At 39.9% G+C, this 22,385-nt stretch overlaps 2 protein-coding genes across 8 annotated transcripts; both read left to right on the top strand.

Annotated features, from left to right (window-relative positions):
• The first annotated feature begins 360 nt into the window (after positions 1–360).
• pir (pirin) lies at positions 361–13,912 on the top strand. 6 transcript variants are annotated; one of them, XM_056380419.1, is made up of 10 exons: positions 361–492; positions 1,498–1,616; positions 1,713–1,805; positions 4,719–4,799; positions 7,428–7,634; positions 10,269–10,353; positions 11,765–11,809; positions 13,006–13,088; positions 13,483–13,549; positions 13,671–13,912. In XM_056380419.1, the coding sequence occupies exons 2-10, from the start codon at positions 1,509–1,511 to the stop codon at positions 13,787–13,789; spliced, it is 888 nt and encodes a 295-aa protein (XP_056236394.1). In that variant the 5' UTR covers positions 361–492; positions 1,498–1,508; the 3' UTR covers positions 13,790–13,912. The 6 variants fall into 6 exon arrangements, with proteins under 6 accessions (XP_056236394.1, XP_056236368.1, XP_056236386.1 ...); XM_056380393.1 differs by having other exon boundaries at positions 367–414; XM_056380411.1 differs by having other exon boundaries at positions 374–492; positions 1,520–1,616.
• Positions 13,913–14,632: 720 nt separating this feature from the next.
• vegfd (vascular endothelial growth factor D) lies at positions 14,633–21,552 on the top strand. Of its 2 annotated transcripts, none has more exons than XM_056380380.1 (8): positions 14,633–15,670; positions 18,375–18,588; positions 18,675–18,795; positions 19,600–19,669; positions 19,776–19,903; positions 19,988–20,103; positions 20,716–20,881; positions 21,267–21,552. In XM_056380380.1, the coding sequence occupies exons 1-8, from the start codon at positions 15,569–15,571 to the stop codon at positions 21,283–21,285; spliced, it is 936 nt and encodes a 311-aa protein (XP_056236355.1). In that variant the 5' UTR covers positions 14,633–15,568; the 3' UTR covers positions 21,286–21,552. The 2 variants fall into 2 exon arrangements, with proteins under 2 accessions (XP_056236355.1, XP_056236348.1); XM_056380373.1 differs by having other exon boundaries at positions 14,633–15,682.
• The last annotated feature ends 833 nt before the right edge of the window (positions 21,553–22,385 follow it).

Below are 22,385 nucleotides of genomic sequence, written 5' to 3'. Positions count from 1 at the left end.
TGTTTTGTGCTCCTGTGATCAGTGTTTAATATGGCAGATGTAAGCAGATATTTAGTAGCATTAAAAATGTATACAGAGTGTTTCTCTCTATCTAAATCGAGGGTCTAAGGATAAAGGGTTCTTGATGTTATTCATATTGTAAAACCCTCTCAGATAAATCAGTAATTCTGGGCTGTAAACTTGACCTGGCTCAGAGCGATACCTTCACTCCAGTGCTTGGGTAGTGGGATAGCTCGTTTTGTCACATTTGGATCATCGATCGTCTGTTTAAAATAAGTCTAATTTGGCTTTCGATCCGCACCGATTACTACAGACAGTGATTCACACTGTGGTAGTATCTTCTTAAGACACGCCCCCTGCCTGACTTCCGCATGGCAATCACACCTGAGGAGGCGCAGTCACCACAGGACACAGGTGGGCTTCGAAATGACGCCGCAAAAAACAGTCAAAACTATCAAAACAGTGTCAGGACATGATGTCTTTTGCTTCCAGGTGGGTGGGCGTTTGGCTGTAATCGGGAAATTCAACACCTAAGTTAGTCTCTGAGGTGTTTTTCGATGCATTTTACCGCTGGCAGTAGCTAATGTTAGAATAAAGGTGCTGTTCGCGTCAGGTGATTCGTAAGTTTACCCTCAGGTAAAGAGCATATGACACGTCACGCATAAAATAAATGTGATTAAGTAGTCGTGCAGTTAATAAATAGGCACTAAGAAACACCTCGGTCAGAAACTGCTTCCTGCTCTTATAATTCTGCAGAGGGTCCGTTTTTTCCAGCAGGTAAAATGATGAGCAGCTGCTGCGATAACATTTAATGGGAAGTGACTGAAATGAATGTAGCGAAAGTTATGAGAAACCAATCCGTCAATAGCAGCAGCAGCGCTGAGATCAGCTGATGAGCAGCTGACCCGCTCAGCTGACTGATCAGCTGATCCACTCAGCAGGAGCTCGCTGATGTCAGATCAGTTGGTGTGTTTCAGTCACTGCACCATCCAGGCCGCTGAGACCCTCCTGTTCACCGAGAAGAGTATTTTGAAACTGGGGAAACCCAACGATTGCGTGACCTTTCCGGTTATTTTGTCATATCATGTTACTCTGCAGTATTTTATTTTGGTAAATTCATCTGACAGGTCTCTCCTCCTCAATCCAGTTTTGGTCCTTTTTGACTTACAACAAAGGCTACTTTGACAATAACACTATGAATTGCAATAAAGATGATAAGATTTTTTGCTTCCAGACCTTTAATGTGAAGAATATATTCTTCTGTACCCTTAGAAATTAATTTGGGATGTTTCTACAACACCCTTATTAGATAATGAAGAGAAAAACGTTTTATGTCACTGGACACTGGTAAAGAAGCTATAATTGTATGTTTTATCTATCAGGGTGTTTGTGCAAAAGAAATATATTTTCTTTTTAGAAATAAGCCATTTTATTGGCTCCATACATGTTTTTTATGTCCATTTTGATGAACATTACTGTGTATTTGATGTTTTGTAGTGACTGCTCAAATGTTTCCCAGCACAATGAACGTGAGAAAAGTGGAAAGGACAGTTCTGAGTGTGGAACAGGCAGAGGGAGTCGGCGCTCGTGTCCGCAGGAGCATTGGCAGAAAGGAGGTAAGTTATGCAGCATGTTAATGTAGCTCAACTGTAAAACACAGCACGCTAACAGTCATTTGCAATTCGTTTAATACTGTACATTTTTATTTCCAGCTGAGGAACCTGGATCCCTTCCTGATGTTGGATGAGTTTAGAGTGAGCAAGCCGTCAGGTTTTCCAGACCATCCTCACAGAGGATTTGAGACTGTAAGTGTATTTGACTATAATTTTAGGCTTTCTGAACTATTTAGAGTTCCTTACTGTCTCAAAACAATATAATAGTATTGAAATGTTACAGCTGCTTTAACCAAACAACAAAAAAAAAGGAACATAACAACCAACAAGTATTACTGAGGGGGTGATTCCTATTTTTATCACCAGATGGCGACAACAGGACAGTGACCACAAAGCAAGTTAACACTTTGCTTTCCATGAGTGATGTTTGAGGTTTGTAGATTTCAAAGATCATACAGAAAGCCAGCGATATCGGAGGTGTGATATAAGCTTGTACTGTTTCGTTTGTATAAACTCATATTCAGCCGAGAAAGGTTTGATTTTAAGAAAAAAATTCATGACAACTCACAAAAAAAAATTCCCTATTTTGAAAGAGAGGAATTGCCCTTGCTTCTGATGTTTTTGTGGAACCATCCTTGGATTTTTTTTTTAGTATTCTGTGCATTTGAAACTAATGTACTTTGTCTCCACACTTTGTTCTTCTTGAACTTGTCGAATGTGATCACGTTACTGTACATACACATATTAAGATTGAAGCTTTTATTCCCATAAACCAAGACAAACTCCTGTCAGATGATGAAGCTCTACTTTTGAATACTTTATAACAATGAAGTCTGCTTCAGTGTTTAATTACATATGTAAAACCTACTCCGTTAGTACAGTCCAGCTTCCCCTCTGTCTTTATTTCCCACTACGCTTGTCATGATATCAGATTTTCACATTGTCATGGCCAAAATAAAGAACAATAACGATATTATTGCAATATCTATAGAAATTCATCTTTAACTTTATATATTGTGTGTTTTTGAGTATTTTGTGGCAAATGAATTATAATATAAGTGCAACGAGGTAGAGAGAGACAAAAGCATACAAAAACAACAATTACACTGAGTGGATAGCGAAAAGGTAACCAGATGAACCGATAAAGAAAAGATCAACAAAGCCTAAAATCAGCCATCATCATATTATCATATGTAGTATTAACACAATTTCAATATTTAATCTTTAAATATGACAGTTATCATCAGTAGCGGTATATTGCAACACCCCTATTCCTCACCTTTCCTTCCTTTCATTTTGTCATTGAGTCGTCTTCAATTCATGTCTGACTGTAGTATTAGTATTGGAAATGAGTAATTGATTGTATTTACTTGACAAAGTGAACTGAGAGGTTCCAGACCCATTCACATGAATGGGTCTGTCAACACCAGGCTATTGACAAACCCACTGTATGCTGCCTCCTAGCAGCAGACAAAGATAACCAATAATAGCCAGCGAGCATTAGCATTAGCAGCTATTTCCTTCTTGGTAGAGAACAAGAACAGACCTGAAAGGGGAGGGAATATTGGACTTAAATTTGTTAGATGGACAGAAACACAGCTCCTGATGAATGATAAAGTTGCTTCTTGTTTGCTCAGTGTGATACATTGCCTCATTTGGCAGAGGCTTTTATCCAAAGTGTGAGGGACATCATTAAAGCTTCAGTGCAGCAGGAGACCTGGGTGCAAGTACTAAGTACTACATCTATTTAATAAGTGCAAGGAAGTCAGTTCAAGTTTATAATAAGTGCTAGTCAGGCATGTTAGGGCGTTAAGAGGTGTTAGGAAAGGTGGTGCACTCAGAAGAGATGGGTGTTGAAGAGATTCTTGAAGATAGAGAGGGGTGCCCCTGCTCTGATAGCATCTGTTAGCTGTGTTCCACCATCGGGGAACCACAGACGAGAACAGTCTGTATGTCTAATGCAATAGCTGTAACGACTTTATAAGGTCAGTCATACGTCAGTGTTCTTTTTATAGCTTGCTCCCCTGCGCTGACGTGGCCAAGTCAGTTAAAGCTGCTGTTAGTAATGGCAAGTGAGCACCGTTTGGAAATTGAATAGTTACAGAATAGTTGCGCCCCTCATTTATCCAATAAGCGATGTGCCATTTTATTGTAGCTTTAGAAATGGACAGCCTTTTTGGTTTTGCCTGGGCTTTACTGGTTTCTGCTGTGTGTCTGAGTGAAGTGGAACAATGTGTGGTCAAATGCATTTTCATTTCAGGCCCAAAGGAATGGAAAATATAATAATGTTCTCTTATTCTGGCTCCCACTCTGTGAGCCACTTTGTTGGAAATTTGTTTTTGAAAAAGGCATCATGAATAAATATGTCCCCTCTAAATTTGAGCCTAATGCACACCCATTCGCCACAAGCCTGTTCAGTGTTTTTTAAATTGTAGTTAAATGTCACCAGGTATTCCAAAGTTATTCTTAAATTTGCCTGTATTCACTGATGAGTGGAGGTAACATGGCAGATATTGTCCTTAGATTGCCAGACGCTCCTCCTAGTGTATTTGATTTGGTAGATGCAACTTAAATCTCCCAGTGTGGTTGGACAGGGCTAGGCCTACACTCCCAGCATGCCTTTCAGCAGGTGTGTTTGCTCACACTCACATGACTTTTGAAATCACACAGCTGTGGAGACAGATCACAGGCAGCTCACTGCAGGGGCCTGAGCTTTCCTCCCTTACAGATGTTCGCCTTTGAACCCATGACTCCAGACGCAGCACCTCTCTTCCTGTCCAGTCTAACCACTTGGGCGTAGTGAGACGAGCGCACACATGCTTTTAGTGTTGACGCAGCACTTGTTTGTAAGCTCATAGTTTACAACCTGGATCATGGTATTTCACTTATTTAAAATTACTTTCATTAATCTCTAATAGAGGTGGAAAAATAATAAAAAATTGATAAAATTAAATTGAAAAACCATTGCACCACTTCTTTATATTTGTTTTGAAATATAACATATAACTTCATCTGTGTGTGTGTGTGTGTGTGTGTGTGTGTGTGTGTGTGTGTGTGTGTGTGTGTGTGTGTGGTGTGTGTGTGTGTGTGTGTGTGATCAAACAGGTAACATATGTCTTGGAGGGGATCACAGCCCATGAAGACTTCTGTGGCCATTCAGGACGACTGAAACCCGGAGATCTGCAAGTAATGTTCATTTTATTTATTTTTTAAAGAAATAGTTTGGCATTTTGGAATTGTACAGTAAATATGACGCTACAGGTTAGCATGATAACTGGAAACAGGGGGAAGCCTGACTTTGTCCAAGGCTAACAAACTGTAGTTTGATATTTGACTCAGAGACATAAATCTCAGCATATTTCCCAATATGTCAAACTATTCCATTCACTTTGCCATTAATAACATTGCAAAATAAAGTGGACATATGTTCTTTTTTGTTCAGATATTATCTAACAGCGGGATCATTGTTATCTATGAGTCTAAGTCATTCACTTGAATCAGAAACATTCAGTTCACAAGCTGCAAGAGCAGAAGAAGACTTAAGCCTTTTGGTGCACAAATCCCCACAAACTCATTACATATGCATTATAATGTTGTGCACTCACACTAATTGGATATCATGCCCTGTGGGTTGTTTCCTGTGTTTTTAAAGTAGTAAAGTCACATTGACACACACACACACACTCACACATACACAGCCTGCTGACTCAGCTTCAATCTGTAGCAGAGGCTCAGTCAGTTCAGCTGAATTTGCTCTAACCCACCATGTGCACCCTCTGTAGCCTTGGACGTCACATGGGAGCTGCAAATGCTCAAACAGACGCCTGCCCGTCCTTTAGGGAAAGCTCAAACACTGTCTCAGATTAAAGCAGGGTTTCATTAAAGGAAGTGGTGAAGACAACGTGCCAACAGACAAAACGGTCTCAGTTAATGAATGAATGAATGAGTTCCACAGCTGTGTATATCCATTTGAGGGAAAATCTGTATTTTAAAATCACACTATTGTCTGCGCAGACACATAACTGAAAGGAACAATTTTAGCTCAAGTTGTAACTTAAATAGTTACTGAATTACAGTCGTCATATTTTCATACATAGTCCCATCTTTATCAGGACTGTATCTACCCAAGCTGGCAGCTTATTTCCAAGTTAGGCTGCATATTTATTATATAATATTAGATATTTTAGATTTTATCTGATCCACTGATTCATTTCATTTCAAGCCCTGCACAGTTGTGTGCTGCCTTCCTTCTCTGTTGCATGTTTTATTATCCTGTAGATCCTCCTCACAGTAAATACCCAGCACGCAGCAATAAAAGAAACCCAACGGCATGATGAACAGTCACAGATGAATTATCAGTGGCTAGCTGCATTAAAGCAAAGCTCGAGAGTGGAAATTTCCAGCTGGCCTAAAGCAGAAGCAGAAGCAGTTAAACTAAACTTCCTTTCATCCAGTGTTTCGACTCACTACCTGAAACACATGCTTTTTTTTTTTTTTTTTTTTTTTAAACTCCACTCCTTAAACAGATTTTTATGCTAAATATTTCTTCTTTCAAATTTATTGGTTTGGCTTTTTGTGTTAGAATTTATTATTCAATTATATTCAGAAACCTGTCGGAAGAATGTATCTGTATTTTACTGAAACTCACTTTTGTCTTGCTTTAGTTTGACGTCCAAAGTGGTGTTTGTGCATAGCAGCCCCACGAATCTCATTTTCTGCATGACACTGCTCAACATTATTCATATATAATAACGGGATTAAGTTTGTGTACTGTGTTTATCTAATGTTTCATGCCAGTTGTTTCCATTTATTTCACTATCAGAGTTTCTGGAATTTTCTTTTTTTTTTTTTTTTTGCAATTTCCTCAGCTTCTTGTGCAATGAATTTATCTTTTTTTTTTTTAATCCAAAAAGGACAACGCCTGAGTGACAGGTGCTTGCATTGAAAGTGGTGCTTTCCACCAGCCAACTGCAGTTATATTTAAATATTATTCATTCATTACATATTTATTTTTTCACGCTTCAGCGTACACTTCCAGCACATAAGATATAAGCTACAATCTGTGACAACATTGGTCTGCCCATGCTTTTACAACCACAGACCACAATCAAGGCACAAACAGTGACTTTATAATGCACCACTATGACAGCAGCAGGTGTTTCACTGACAAAGACTGTGGGGTTGTGCTCGTGCCTCTGACATACACTAATTAGTACCGCACACAAAGTGAAAGTGAGGCTGGGTTAGTTTGATCACCAGAGTTATTAGAATTCATCCTGAGGGGGACAAAACTACATAACTGTCTCCACCAGATTGCACTACGGTATATCCAATTGTTGTTGGGACATTTCAACTTGAGCCAAAAATGTCAAAATGGTAAGACAAGATGAAAGGTCATAAGGTAGTTAGGATACATTATTTAGCAACTGTGAATGTTGGGATCAAATTTTGTGCCAATCTATCTTGTCGATGTGGAGATACTGCAATTCACCGGAGAAGCATGAATTTTGTCTTGCGGGTGGCACTAGATGAAAAATCAGGGGATCGCCAGAATTACAGCAACACATCTCTTGAGGAACATTTCTGTCTTTACAAAATTTCATCACAATTCCTCCAACTTTTTTTGAATTATTTCTCCCTGGACCCAGGTGATGGAGCAGCCAACTGATTGGTCATGCTATTCCCAGTGCTACGTATAAGCACTAGAAAATCTCATAAAAATCTTCCCATTTTTAATACAACTTAAAAAAAAAAAAAGGGACAAGTACAATGTTATTAGAAACTATATTTAAAATATGTCTCCTTGTGTACCAGTGGATGACGGCAGGACGGGGGGTGGTCCATGCCGAAATGCCCGTATCGGAGGAGCCGGTGGTGGGCTTACAGCTGTGGGTGAACCTGCCGAGGAAAGACAAGATGGTGGAGCCAGCGTACCAGGAGCTGAAAGGCTCAGAGATCCCCAAACCCAGCCAGGGAGGAGTCAGAGTCGCTGTGATATCTGGAGAAGCTTTAGGTGCAAAGGTGTGTGTGTGTGTGTGTGTGTGTGTGTGTGTGTGTGTGTGTGTGTGTGTGTGTGTGTGTGTGTGTGTGTGTGTGTGAGAATCTCCACAATTTGCCTATGGTGATATCATCACAACATCATTAAGTCAAGCCACAGTCAGAAAGGCACTTTGAAGCTGATCATGATGTTTACTTTCCTGGTAGCTGCTGATCTCATGGTGATTGCTCATTTGCTGGACGCTCGAGGCAAACAGGAACAAATGACGAACAATGAAATAAATGTGCATGCATTCATATATGTGTGTGTGTGTGTGTTTTGAGTGTTTGAGGGAGTGTCTGTTAAACAGACAATTTGACCAGTGTTAGTGTGAGTGCCTGTCTGAAAAGAGGAAACAGCAAATGAGAAGCAGATTGTCCCAGTGAGTTTTCCAGCGGTTTGTGTGTTTGTGTGTGTTTGTATATATTTATAAGTTTATGTGGAAACTGTTTGAGGAAGTGAGAAGTGATGACAAACTTAGGCCTGACGTTGAGAGTGAAGGTAAATATGCATTGTTATGTAGTATGGTTGTGTGTGTAATGTACAGGGTGACTGCAGGGCAGATCACAGTGACAAACATACATTTCACTACATGTGTTGTATTTGTACTGTATGATGCTCAAAGGTTTGGGTTTCTACAGATAATACCTTTACAGACTGGTTTGAGGTCAGCTTGATCCAGATCACTCTTTACATGTTGCTGTCGTAAGAAGACACTCTTAACTGCAGTTTGAAGTGGTAGGGACAAGAATGAATGAGTCACAATATGTATTTGATTATAAAAAATAAACAACAGAAGAAAGAGGAGAAATTCTTACTGAGCAGGCCTACCTAAAAGTAAGAAATCAATAAATGGTCAAAGAACTGAAAGTTTATGGTCCCTATATGTAGGATTTCAAAGTTACACACGTCCCAGTGGTAAAAGTCACTGTGTACATTTTCACCAAGATTGTGTCATTATTTATATCTATTATAACTGGTCACTGTATTTAAAATCATAAACTGAAATCTTTCATTAACATTCCTTCAGAGCGACTGTTCTGTTCACCTCCCTGACCAAGGCCCTTCTTGCCAGGTTACTTAGTATGGCCTCCTTTTTAGAAACAGTCCTGGTATTTCCTACTTCTTCCATTTCACACTGACAGAGGTCAGTGTGTTACTGCAAACACTCAAAGCTTTAGAAGTGGTTTAATACCCTTGCTCCGATCTATGCCTCACCACAGTTTTATCCCGGCAGTCTACAGAGAGTTCCTCGGACTTCATGGCTTTTGCCCTGACATGCGGTCTGAATTGTGGAACTTTATATACACAGATGATTTTCTAAACTGTGTCCAATTACAATTTGGATTGTCTCAGGTGGACTCATATCAACTTCTAGATGCATCTCAAGCATAATTAAAGCAAACAGGATGCTCCTTGCCACGAGAGTGTCACAGAAGAGGGTCTAAATATATTTTTGTAAAGGACTGATTTCAGGGTTTGTTTGCTCTTCATCATTATTAGTTGTTTGGTGTATATTGATGAACAAAAGTGACAATTTTGAAGGGGTCTGAGTATTCTCTGAGGCCACTCACTTTTAGCTCTGTCTTTGGTCTCTACTAACTCCTGAGGGAAATATCTGGCTCTTTAGCTACTAAATGCTCCACTATGTCCCTCACTTATTTGCTGACTGTGTCTGTCTGTCTGCTTGGTGCGAGGAAAGGAGGAGAAATGCAGCATCCAGTAACTCGAGCGCTGTCTTATTATACAGTATGTTGTGTGTTCTTTCCTGGCTTGGTTTGGTGGATGTGTGACCCTGACAGCTTCACTGTGATCAGTTAGCTGGGCATGCAAAACATAGACTGACTGACTGTCAAACTACATTGTCTTGTTTTCTGTGTTTCTACATGTGTAAAAGCTTAGAGTTTGTAAAAGTCATCTGTAGTGGAGCAGGGCCACGTAACCAAAGTAACCAAACTTTACTCTTTAGTTTACGATGAGTAATATTCTAATGACTAATTCATTGTGTTTTCCAGGTAACTTGCCCTAAACTGCACAATTTTGCTGATACATCCGTAGTAATCTTGCACAAAATAGGAACTAAGAACTAGTAAGAAAAAGCAGGTGCTTTCATTTCCTTCACTTTGCTCACTTTCTCATCCACGCTTCCTCTTTGCAAAACCTCAATTCAGAGAGTTTCTTTAAGGTCATGAGCATTAAGTGCAGATGTGCAGTGAGGTCATGGACCTGTGTCAATGTCTCACTAACATTTATAAAATCCAAATAGAAACACATAAAAAATAACACACAAAACTGTTTGAGCTGTGGAAGAAATGTGAGCTGTGGAACTACCAATGACAAATTCTGGCATTGTATCTCTGAAAAACTCTGGGATGATTAGCAGATTGTGAAGCCAAAGCAATGCCAATTGAAGTCATTGTTCACAACCCATTTAAAGGGAACAGCAGCGTAGGCGGTTCTCAAGTTGTAAACAAATGACCATGAAAGTCACTGGTGCCACTATGTCAGAGTTTGTCTGAATGAGTTTTTCTGTTATGTACAAAATATTTAATTCTTGTGGCTGTTTGTGTGTCTGGAGAACGTGCATATTTTCTGACTAACTTTCTTTTTTCCTGTAGTCTAAGGTCTTCACAAGGACGCCAACCCTGTATCTGGACTTCAGGCTGGAGACAGGGGCCCTACATGTGCAGCCAGTCCCCTCAGGTAGGAGATTCAGCACAGTTTACCTATAAATGGATGGTTGATAACAATAATAAGTGCCAGAATGGTCTGTGATGATGCTTACACAAAGACCGACCTTAGGCCGCCCGTCCTCATTTTTCTTCATTTCCTGTTACTGGAAGCATACATGTATTCTGAAGTGTCCTTGTTATGAGACGATCTTGTTTACCACAACATGTAAGAACATAACATGGAAATGAAAAGAACAGGCTCTGCTTAGAAATAGCACTTTCTTTACCTTCATTATAACTGATGAAACTCACCCTTCATCAGTTCAGCACACTCAGGGGTGTTGGCGTTACAGCCTTGCTTTGTCTGTGGCTCAACCTATTAGTAATGTGTATTTCTGTCGATTCCCTCCCTGCAGTCAAAGCTGAGTTACACCTGAAGTGTAATTTAAAGTCTTCTCTGTTTAAAAAGCATTAGACAGCGTTTCAGTCCGATCAGCTTTATTTTATTCAGTTGACTCAATATGTGACTGTTATTTCTGGCAGAAAGTCTGTGTGAATAATTGTTTTTTTGTACAGATTAAACAAACTTGATACCAACCTCCAAGAACATTAGATCCTACATTATCTTACAATAATGCAACTGGATATTATCTTTTACTAATCATGACATTATAAAACATTCCTCACAGGTTTAGTACTTCTTGTCCTGACTAAACTGAGCTACATGTTTAAAATTTTTGGAGTGCCACTTTAATTTTGTAGCTTAATTGCATTTAAAGTGGTTAAAACTATACTTTTATAGTAACAATGTGTAAAATGGATGGCCCTTCAGAGAATTATCAGCTGAATTTGCAGTTCCCTTTAGTTTTGTGAAGCTTTATAGCAAGTTTCCGCTCACTGTTAAGCTCTCACCACTCTCACAGCATCAGTTTCAGCTACAGCAGGCAGCTGTTTCCAGGAAAAAAAAAAAAAACTCTAAAAATCCACTGTACACTACCTGCCCAGACAGAACCACTTAGCAAACAGCTGGTGAACACAGTGGAACATTTATGTAGCTGTAGAGCATGATATTTCCCTCCGGAGATGATAGACACCTAAAACAGCTAACGTAGTGGTAATGTTTCTCTGGAACTGTTGGATGTGTAAATAAGCAACTGTTTGCTAACAAGCTCACTGTGTCAAATTAAAACCTGGTGATACGTCAATGTTATGTTCACACCTTCTGAATCTTCCACGTGGCAAAAAAAAGTTGAGTTTTATTTGAACTGTTGATCCATAAGAATATAAATTTGTGGGTTTAAGAACTAAAAGAGCTCAAGTAACAACAGGTCGGTGAGCAGAAGAGAGGCTCTGAACCTCTCTCTCTTCTCTTCTTTTTGAAGCGGTTCACCAACTTCTTTACTTCACATATATCAGTTATAAAATATCTCTGTGTCTGACAGGATGGACTACATTCATCTACACTTTATCAGGATCCATTCATCTTGGTGAGTTAACAAAGTCTCACTCCACACCCTTTTTATTTCAGCTTTAGCTTTTAGATCATCATACTGACTAACACTTCAGATTAACATAAGAAGAAATCACAAATAACCATGGTGTTACGAACAGTCTTAGTTGGACGTGTGCACTCTTGTCCGTGTATTTGATCACTCCCTCACCTCCCTCTCCGCTCTTCCCGCTGTCATATCTATGTTACAAACGTGTGTGATCTCGGTCCAATCGCAACCTCCCTTCTGCATGCAGCCAAAAGGCCCATGTGTTCCACTTTAAAGCTTGATGGATTCATACTGTCACTAAACTATGATGTGTTCAGGCTTTAGACTAAACCAGTTCAATCTGAAATTTACCCAACATCACAGGAAAAAAATCATTGCACTACTGTGCATAAAATATGACCATCTTAGAGTTTGGCTTCATATCAATCACCTTACCCACATGTTGTAAGTTGCTGTTTGACCTTATACTGTAAAATACTGCATTTCCTGCTGTTTTGGACGACAACATGTGATCAGGGAATTCCCCTCGCATGAGAACAAACCCTTTCAGACAGCAAACTAATTTTCAGCGGCTTTGTTGGTTTGTTGGAACCTGTTGTTTTCGTTCAGAATTCCCCTTACGATATTCTTTCACAAAATTTCATTGTGATTTGATTATTCTCCATCATTACACTGCAGGATCTCTCTCTGTCTCTGTGGTTGTAATCTCTGTCAGATGTCGGATGACACGAGAGGATGAAAATGGCTGCTGAGATTAAAGAAGTTATTTGAATGTTAAGTCTCCAACTCTACATGTAGTCTGGCTAAATCAGAACCAGCTGGCTTTGATGAATGGGTCGACCACAAGTGGAAGTGTCTGGCTTTCTCAGTGTTTAGTGTCAGTATGTTGTGCAGTGTGCAAACAAACTGCTTAACCAGGTCAGAATGTCTGAAACATGCAGGTGCCTATATTTCTATTTTGTTATGCTACAAAGATCTGTGGTGTCCCGACATTTATCAAACAGAAGTAATTATTTTTTATTGATGCAACTGTCAGCTCATTAACAGCAAGTAAACTGGTCTTGGATGAATAATTAAATGGTAATACCAAACAGAGCAGGTTTATTGTGTGTATTATTTCTTAACAGCATCATAGACAGACAGTGTTCAATATGAATGAGCGTTGGCGTTTTCCTCTTCTCAAGGCCCGGATCAGGAGCAGCAGAGGGTGGAGGCCCATCACACAGTCGTGTTTGGAGATGGAGACTGTGTCCAGGTAGAAAACAAGGTGAGAAACTTGAGTTCTCTGTATCAAGACCAGTGGCTCCCAAACATTTTTCCATGAGCGATCTGCTCTACTCACCCTCACAGGTTTTGGTCTTATTGTGAGGCGTTCAATCAAAAAGGGATTTTTTTTTCTTGTCCCAAGAAAATATCCAGTATTTCATTTATAGAAAAAAAGCTTTAGACAAAAGTAAAAAAAAAATTAAAAACAGAAATATATGATTTTCTTTTTTTAATCATCATGTGAACCAAAGAGATATACTCTATTGAGACCTATTGAAGAGGTCCTGATCCCTGGGCTTGGGACCACTGATTTTGAAATGACAAACGAAAGGCTGTAGTCAGTCCACTTCACACACTGACAAAGATGATAGCTCTGCCTTTTATTTCCTCCTCAGGGCTCTGAAGTTTCCCATTTTGTGCTAATTGCTGGAGAACCACTCAAAGAGCCCGTGGTACAACACGGTACGTGATTTGAGTTATTCCCTCCATGTCACTGAACGAAAAAAAATCCATGGTGTGTTTCAGAAGTCACAAACAGACCTCAATCTACCACTGAAATAATTTAGTTTTGTCTGCCCTTCAGGTCCATTTGTAATGACCACAGAAGAAGAGATCAGTCAGGCCATCAGGGACTACCAGAGTGGCAGAAATGGCTTTGAAAGGGCCATAAAATGGAGATCCAAGATCAGAGATTCTGTCTAAACACTACGCTGTTGCACTCAAACATATTTATAGAGATATTTGTTTGTGATAATTAAGTACAAAACGAAGGTAAAAGTTTGATGTTTGAAAACACTTCTAAATATATGCTGTATGTACTTTCCAGCATCTGTTTTAACTTGTTATATGTCCCAGTGCTTCATGTGGGAGTGAATGACATGCCCCATTGTTAGCACAGTAGTAGTTTACCCCCTCTCCCTTGTAAAGTATAGATTTTTAGGGAAAATCTGCATCCAACTGCTCTGCACTTCCCTCGTTAAATTTTAGTTCTGTAATAACTCTTTGGCAGAGCTGTTATGAAATTCTGAAAGCTGCTTTCACACATTGTTATGAAGATAACTTAGCATACTGCACTTCAATTAAGTATAACAGTACAACCACTGTTTTGATGTTTGATGGCACACATTCATGTGCTGCAGATTCTGCTGAAAGCAATCAACTTTTTTTTAAATCCAGCTGCTGTTAAACAAAAGGAATCAGTGTTCCAGTTATTACATATTACATGACCTCAATAACCAAAAACCTACCACATAAATATGTTGTAAAAAAAAAAAAAAAGTTTTTGCATGTTTCATTATTACTATAATTATTATTATTATTATTATAAGTATTGGTTTTGCAGCTTACAGAACAGATGCCCAGGCTGCTGTTCCTCATTGGCATACAAATTAAAAATTCTGTTCTCATATTTAATCCATTATGTACACTACATGCTGAGTCAAATGGGCCTGGATGGGCGAGGGGGGTGGGGTGTCGGTGGGACAGGGGTGGTGCTGGCATCCTATTTCCCCTCACACGTTACGGACGTCTGGATCACATTTAAAACACATGTTACTGCTCTTTGGCTGTGTGCGGTTTGGCAACTGCAGAGGAGAAGACACTGATAGGGAATTTAACAGCCAGAGGACTTGATCACTTAACAGACAGATATTAAGAAAGCAACAAGGGGACACACAAGCAAATAAAAAGGCACGCTTCATGGCAGAGCGATCGGCAAGAGGAGGAGAGACATAAAGGCAGACATACAAGCTTCTCAATAGCTCTGTCAGAATTAGCCCAGATCTTAGAGGAAGGGATTGTGTGGCCATTCTTGCACCTCAGGACCTTTTGTCTTTGGACACTACGATCTAGAGAACTGAGGAGTGACAGAGGGAAAAGTTTAACACACAGATATTGTTACCATTGAAATTAACAGCTAAGGGAAACCAGAGGCCAGCAGCCTTCCAGGTGGTAGGAATATAAAGAAGAAAAGAGTTTGAGCAGAGAGGACTTTGTTCAGATCATCTAGCACGAGGCCCTGTGATACCTCACAGGCCTTCAATCCGTTTGGACAGAGTTCGCTGATAAGGAGTCTTCATTGGAATCTTGACTTTCATTTTCTTTCTTTTGGTAATTTTCAACTTCTGACTTCTAGTAGTGTTGTTATTTAACTGGACACCTCAGGTTCTGCATCAAAGCTTCAGCAGTAAAAGTTATATGTTTTAAAGGCCTCTCTCCATTTGGCTCACGGGTGTCTGGGTTGCTGTGACAGGTTACGTCTGGCTAAGGCACACACACACTCTCTGTACTGTGAAGCTGGAAGAGTTTGTGTTGCACATACTTGCACTGAGAAGACTGAGTGTGTGTGTGGTCTGAGGGACTCAGCTGGTCTGGGAAACTGAGTCAGAGAGGCAGTCGGTTCTTAGTGCTGTCTGCCAGCAGTAAGAGAAGACAAGTTCATACTGCTGAGTGCTGCTCAGAGAAAGCGAGCGGAGCCAAGGGATGATGATGACAATGAAACGGACACTGTGCAGACTCTCCTGCTTGGTGACTCTGGTGGTGGAGCTGAGCTGGATAAACGTGGGACACAGCATGCACAGAGAGGTAGGAAGCAGGGTAAGTGTGGCATGAAAGCTTTATGTCTTCACGTATGTAATAATCTCTTGCAGTTGACTGCTTTTTTTTTGGAGCTGATGTATAACTTTAACTTCCCCGTCTACTTGATGATTCGGGGATTGATTTCACTTGTTCTCGCGGTGTTGCGTAGCCTCTTTTTTTCACTCATGAATCCCCACTTGAACAGCTGTTGAGAGTGCAGTACACTCACATGTGCTCACTGTGCTCTGTCCACTGAAATCAAAACTGACATCACTGCAGTCATGTGCACGCTTGCATGAGGCTAAAAGGGGAAATGCTCGTCAACATTGTATCTGCGTCAGAGGGACTATTCAACCAATTCTCCCCTCTTTTTCACTCTTACTACTTAAATCGGTTTTCTTTCTCAAGCCATCATTCATCTCCATTATGTTCCTCTCTATTTAAACCCTCCCCATCTTTACCTCTCGTTCAGTTCCTGTCATCCCTCTCTGAGCCCCCCCCCCCCTCTGCTTTTCATTACTTGGTCTATCCCCTGGTAGAAATTGCAGAGGGGAAACCTCCCTATTTTCTGTTGTTTCTCTGATTTAAGTGGAAGCAGTCAGCCAGCCAACCTGCCCCACCCTCTGTTCTGCAACACACTGAACACATCAGAGGGCTCGGATCATTATGGTTGTCCAGAGTAAATGAAACAAACATTGCGCAGACAAGTGCATGACTGTCCGCTCAGATGTGCCTACGCCCCGGTGGCAGACCCACCATCGGGTATCAGGCTTTGACTTTCCTGCCTCAAAAATGAGCTCCTAAATTTTAACTCTCCCCTCTCTCACTCAGACAGATCACACCCTTGGCTCTTTAAAGTCTATTAAAATTTCAACAAGTTGAAACAAAAACAAAGCTGTAAAAATCTTTCACATAAGACATAATTTTGGATTCAGTGCTTGACATTACATTTCATGATTAGGAAAAAAAAGAAAAACTTAAGTATTGGACTCCGCATCCAATCGATTGTGCTTCCATTTCGTTCTGGTTTATGTCTCCATGGGAACTTTGCTCCTCTGTGGTAGCAGCATGACAGGTGGTTTTATTATTCTCTCCCACCCCAGAATCACATCTCTTCTCCTCTCTGTTAATACTTTAAACTGTGTGTCAGTATGTATATGTATGTGTACATACCGGACATGTGCTTTTTAAGTGGATGACACTGTTGCCTCCTCTCAAAGTCCTTACTGGTGGCTTAGCTGGCTAGGGTCCATATATTTTCGAAGTCATGGGATTAAATCTGGTTTCATCTCATTCCTCTTGTATATATAAATGCATGTCCTTTGTTAGCAGGGACTTCAGAAATGAGCAGCATTCAGAGACAGAGAGACGTGAAGACAGACCGGAGCAGACAAAGATGCTGCTTCAGCTGTTGAAAATCACACTTTGATTAATAGGAGTGACATAAGGCCAAAGTCTCCGAGTCACTCCACACTACAGCAAACATCATATCAACTCAGTGTAAAGCACGTTAGCAGAAAATGATGCACAATGCACAATGTAGCTCTTAGTATCGTTAATGTTATTAAGTTCAGCTTTTCTAACATTTTACTTGCTTATCTTTTGCTTGAATGTTTTGTTTAACAAAACTAAGAGTCTGTGAGTGAAAGAGTGATTTTGGATTACAGATCATGCTCACCTTAAACCAACATGGAATCGGGCATGTTTCTCAATACGCCCTCAGTAATATTCACTAATGCCACTAATAAAAAATTGTGGACGCAGACTCAACATTAAAGAGACTGTGATTCTACTCATAACTTGCTTTCAAATAAATTTACAAAGAATCATTCAAATAAATGTTTGATTTTGAAAGCTCACAGCATTTCCATCCCAATAGTTAATTTTGTCTGCTATATTTAGATTTAGTCTTAGTCCTTAGATAAAAAAAGTCCATGATAGTTAAAATTTTTTGTCAATTTTAGTCCATTAAGTCTCATGTTAGTCAAAGAAAAACATAAACAGTTTAGTCTCGCTGTAGTCGACGAAAACACTTGACATTTTAGTCTAGTTTTAGTCAAAGGTTAGACAACATAGCTGACTGGGCTTCTGACTTTCAGTGAGACTAAATCCCCATCTACAAGCAATGTAGCAATCCCCCTGTTGTTGGGAGATTCTAATACATAATATTACCACACTGCCTTCAGTAGTTGGCTTAATTTAGCTTTTGTTTCGTTACTTTACCTCACTTTCTTCTGGTGAGCCTTAATGTGTCTCCTCAGGTTTGTGGTAGTCTCACCAGCTGTTTTATGGCCACTTTGCTTTCCCTTTGATAAAGTGATGCATTTGGTATTTTTTTTTCATCCTTAATGTGATGAAAATGGGCCAAAATATCATCTCACTTCTTTCACTCGAGCCTTGTTGGTGTCTTGTTAACTACCCGTGAGGTACTCCTCACTGTGCTGTCAACATAACGGCTGCGTTGAAAAGAAAACAGTCACAGGTAGTGTTTAAAGATGTCAGTGCCATCTCGTCATCGTCTTGTCTTAGTCATGGAAACAACGGGTATTGATGAACACATTTTGTCTTAGTGTTCGTTAACAAAATCAACACTACATCCCAAAAAGACAGGCACAACGATATCAATTAAATGAAAGACCAAAAATTAGGGTTTTCTATGTATTTGTGTTAATGTAAGACATGAAAAGATGACTGGCTGTGATCCCTGCAGGTAATGAAGCAGTGGGAAAGCAAAGTGCGGTCAGCCTCCAGCCTGGATGAGTTGCTGAGGCTCGCAGACTTTCCCGACTGGAAGTTGTGGAAGTGTCGTCTGAGACTGCAGCAGCCAGAGGCCCAGACAGAGACCCTCTCTTCTCCGCCTTCAGTAGGGTCACACCGCTCTACGCGCTACGCTGGCGAATCTTACAGCCTGGAGATACTTAAAGGTTGGGTGAAACATACAGTATGTGTTACGTGCAAGCCTGTTTATGTGTGTTGATGTGGTTGTGAAGATTGCGTGTCTTGCATTCAGCCATAGATGAAGAGTGGCAGCGGACTCAGTGTATGCCAAGGGAAACATGCGTTGACGTGGCCAAGGAGCTAGGCACCGACCCCTCAATGTTCTTCAAGCCACCTTGTGTGTCCATACACAGGTTTGTTTAATATGAAGCCTGATCCACAATTTCAACAACTTGAAGCTCAAATATATGGTGTTGTCCTTGCATCCTACCTAACACTCAAAGCCACACAACTTGTCTGCAGTCATTGTGTTGACAAATGTTGAAACAAGGCTGCATAGGTCCTCAAACAACAGGCACCTTGTGTTTCATATGACACAGCGAATCTCTTTAATATCAGTTCACAGCTATTTGTGAGGCTGTTTTAATATGTTTTTTAATCATATTGTTAAAGGAAGAGTTGAAAATTTTGGGAAAGGCTCTTATTTGCTTTCCTGCCAAAAGTTAGGGGATGAAGGAGGAGGAGGACAATACCACTCTCATGTCTGAAGAGTAAATATGAAGCTTAGCTTAGTTTTTAGCATAAGGATTGGTAAAAGAGAGAAAACAGCTAGCCTGGCAACTGTCCAGCAACTTACTGGAGTCTTCTTGTAACCGTGAGGTTGAGATGACAAAGAGACTGGCTTTTAAAAAACCGAGCCTTAGAGGAGCTGGTAGGAGGTAGGATTTTGTTAGCCTACCTATAGGCAGATCCAGGCTAGCTGTGCCCCTCTGTTTACAGTCTTTATGGTCAGCTAAGCTCTGTCACTGTGTATTTATCCTAGTAGTAATAATAGTTTTAACTTTTCATGTGAAGCACTTGGTGCACGTAATTTCTTTGTGGCTGACTTTGAGAAAAGTCATAGTGTATGTGCCCTGAATGTATGGCACTGTTTTATACTGAAGTTTGTGCCATGCACATCACTTTACCCAGATGTGAAATGATTTTCCTACTGACAGGTGCAGTGGTTGCTGCAATCAAGAGGGCGTCACCTGCAGAAACACAACTGCTGTATATGTGAATAAAACTGTGAGTGACCAAATCCCAGATGATATTTTTATTTAACCTTTTTCTGAGGGTTTGAGAACAAACACTCTTACACTATTTTGTGTGTGTGTGTATGTGTGTGTTTCAGGTCCTTAGTGTCATTCCGTTCAAGTTTGTACCAGAACCTGTGCTAATAAAAGTAGCTAATCATACAGAGTGCAGGTGCATGGAGCCCGCCATAATACGACGTAATGCTCAACCTCACAGGAGCAGTGGGTGAGTCCAGAACCTTAGTCTTATTTCTCAGCTGAATTTGTTGTGATATTTTCTAATCCATCCGGTCTAATCCATCATTGGCAGGTGCTCTCCAATGGGCCAGCTGTCAGAGACAGAGGACTCCAGGAGACTTTGTGCCAGTGGGTTGATCTGGGATTGTTCCACTGACAGATGCATATCTTACCCTTCCAGTACACCAGGTGTGTGTGTGTGTGTGTGTGTGTGTGTGTGTGTGTGTGTGTGTGTGTGTGTGTGTGTGTGTGTGTGTGTGTGTGTGTGTGTGTGTGTGTGTGTGTGTGTGTGTGTGTATGTATGTTCGCGCGCGTATGCACGTGTGCGTGTGTGTGTGTGTGTGTGTTGGATGAATTGGCATAAAACTATGAAAAGACAATTGTAGTTTCTTCATAATGTATCCTAATGATTCTGGTGTATTACCAAATACATGTAAAACTAATGACATCACCACAAACCTCAGCTGTACTTTGTGTTTAGTGCTAATTAGCAAAAATTAGTATGTTATTAACCCCCCCTAATGCAGATGGCGAACATGGCAAACATTATATCTTCTAAACATAAGCATGTAATCATGAGCATGTGAGCATGTTAGCAGTTAGCTCAAAATCCAAAATCCAGGTATATCATATCTAGAGAATATGTTCCTTTTTTTCTTTTTTTCTTTTACTGACATATTAAAGTGAATTGAATATGCTGTAAATTCATTATCAAAGTATGACCAAATTGTCGATGTTCATACAGAGATTCAGCTAAAATGAAGAATATTTTATGTACTGACATTATTACCTCCTGTTTAGAGTTTCCATTCAGTTCATGGATGCCCGATTGTGAGATAGATGTGGAGCGCTGTGACTGTCTTCCCAAACCTGCACCAACTCTTCAACCAAGAGCGATCCATCGCTGCCAACTCAACTCTTCAATCTGCGCCCACAAGCGTCAGCGTTTTGATCAAGCCTCCTGCAAGTATGCCAGACAGAGGATTTAATATGATAATCTGTTTGTTTCCCACTGACACGTTTAATTACTCTAGTCTATACTCCAAAGTGACATCAGACACACAAAAGACATGCTCAGAAATTGTCGTTATCATATAAGCAACAAGTGAAATGATAATGTTGAGGGGAAAATGTAGTGAGGAAGTTATTAAACAGTTGCTGGGAAACAGGAAAAGTGAGCAAATGAATTTTGAAGATGCAAGATGAACTGAATAAAAGTGATCTGTTTCTAAAGCTCCTGAGTTCAGGTTCATCCACGGCGAGGGCTGACAGAGCGACAGACATTTAGAGCTCTCCGGCGTCTGAATTCATGCATATTTTATATTTCTAAATGATCCCTCTTTTATTCACAGATGCAAATGGCCCAAGTAGAAGTCCACTGGGGAAATAAATTACGACAACCTGCTCGCCAAGGATGTTTGGAGGCAGAGAGAATAGGCTCATAATTTATTTACAGTCCTATTTATGCTGATCACTTTAACTAATTAAGATGATATTAACTCACAAGACCATGTTAATTGATAATTTTAACATGTTTACGTTATGTTTCAATCAATGTGTCAAGTTTATGTTTTGTACATTTGTTCTTTGTGCACTGAATATATAGTTTACATTAAAAGATTATTTTTATAATTTGAATCTGCTATGAATGTATGGATTATTGCTTAACTCCAGATGAACATTTCACCAATATTCCCGTAAAAAAAACAAAAAAAACTTCATATCCTTATTTCCTCTTTTATTAAAAATAATTAAGCACAGGACTCAACCTGCCTGGAGAACCTGACTTTAAAGGGTGCAAAACCTGCATGCTTCATTGGCAACAAAGAAAAATATCATTTAAATTCAAAGTAAAAACAGACTTATACAATGTAATCTAAGATAATTGACATATAAATAACATATTATAATAAAACACAAAACACTAGTTTGGCTAAGTATTCACCATCTTTAATTTACCAAGTGGTAATAGAAGTCACATAATCAGTTTAATGGAGATCACCTGTGAGAAGTCAAAGGCTTTCAGCTGATTGGAGTATAAATACACCTGAATCTGCAGGGCTTTTGAGAGTAGAGAGTAAAATCAATGCACCAACATTGTAGGGGGAAAATGCTAAATGAAAAGGTGATGCAGTGTGCAGGAAATCTGCAACTTGAGAGAACAATTGATTTCCAACAAAAACAATGAGCCCAAAGCATAAACCATAAAGTGGCTACAGACTCAGAGTCCAGATCTCTATCCAGTTGAGAATATGTCTACATGTGGATTTGGGGAAAAGGCTGTTCATTCAATCCCCGTGCAGCCCAACACAGATTTTACAAAGAACAATGGGGGAAAAATTCCACATGTGCAAAGCTGATAGAGACCTGTCCACACAGACCCAAGGCTACAATGCTGCCAACTGCGCATGTAATACTGACTTGGAAGCGGTGAATACTCTGTCAAACAAGTATTGATTTAGATCATTTTG

This window comes from Seriola aureovittata, chromosome 1 (genome assembly GCF_021018895.1).
Source record: "Seriola aureovittata isolate HTS-2021-v1 ecotype China chromosome 1, ASM2101889v1, whole genome shotgun sequence".
Lineage (NCBI taxonomy): Eukaryota > Metazoa > Chordata > Actinopteri > Carangiformes > Carangidae > Seriola > Seriola aureovittata.
Note: the sequence above shows the minus strand (reverse complement) of the source record. Positions and strands in the feature narration are given on the sequence as shown.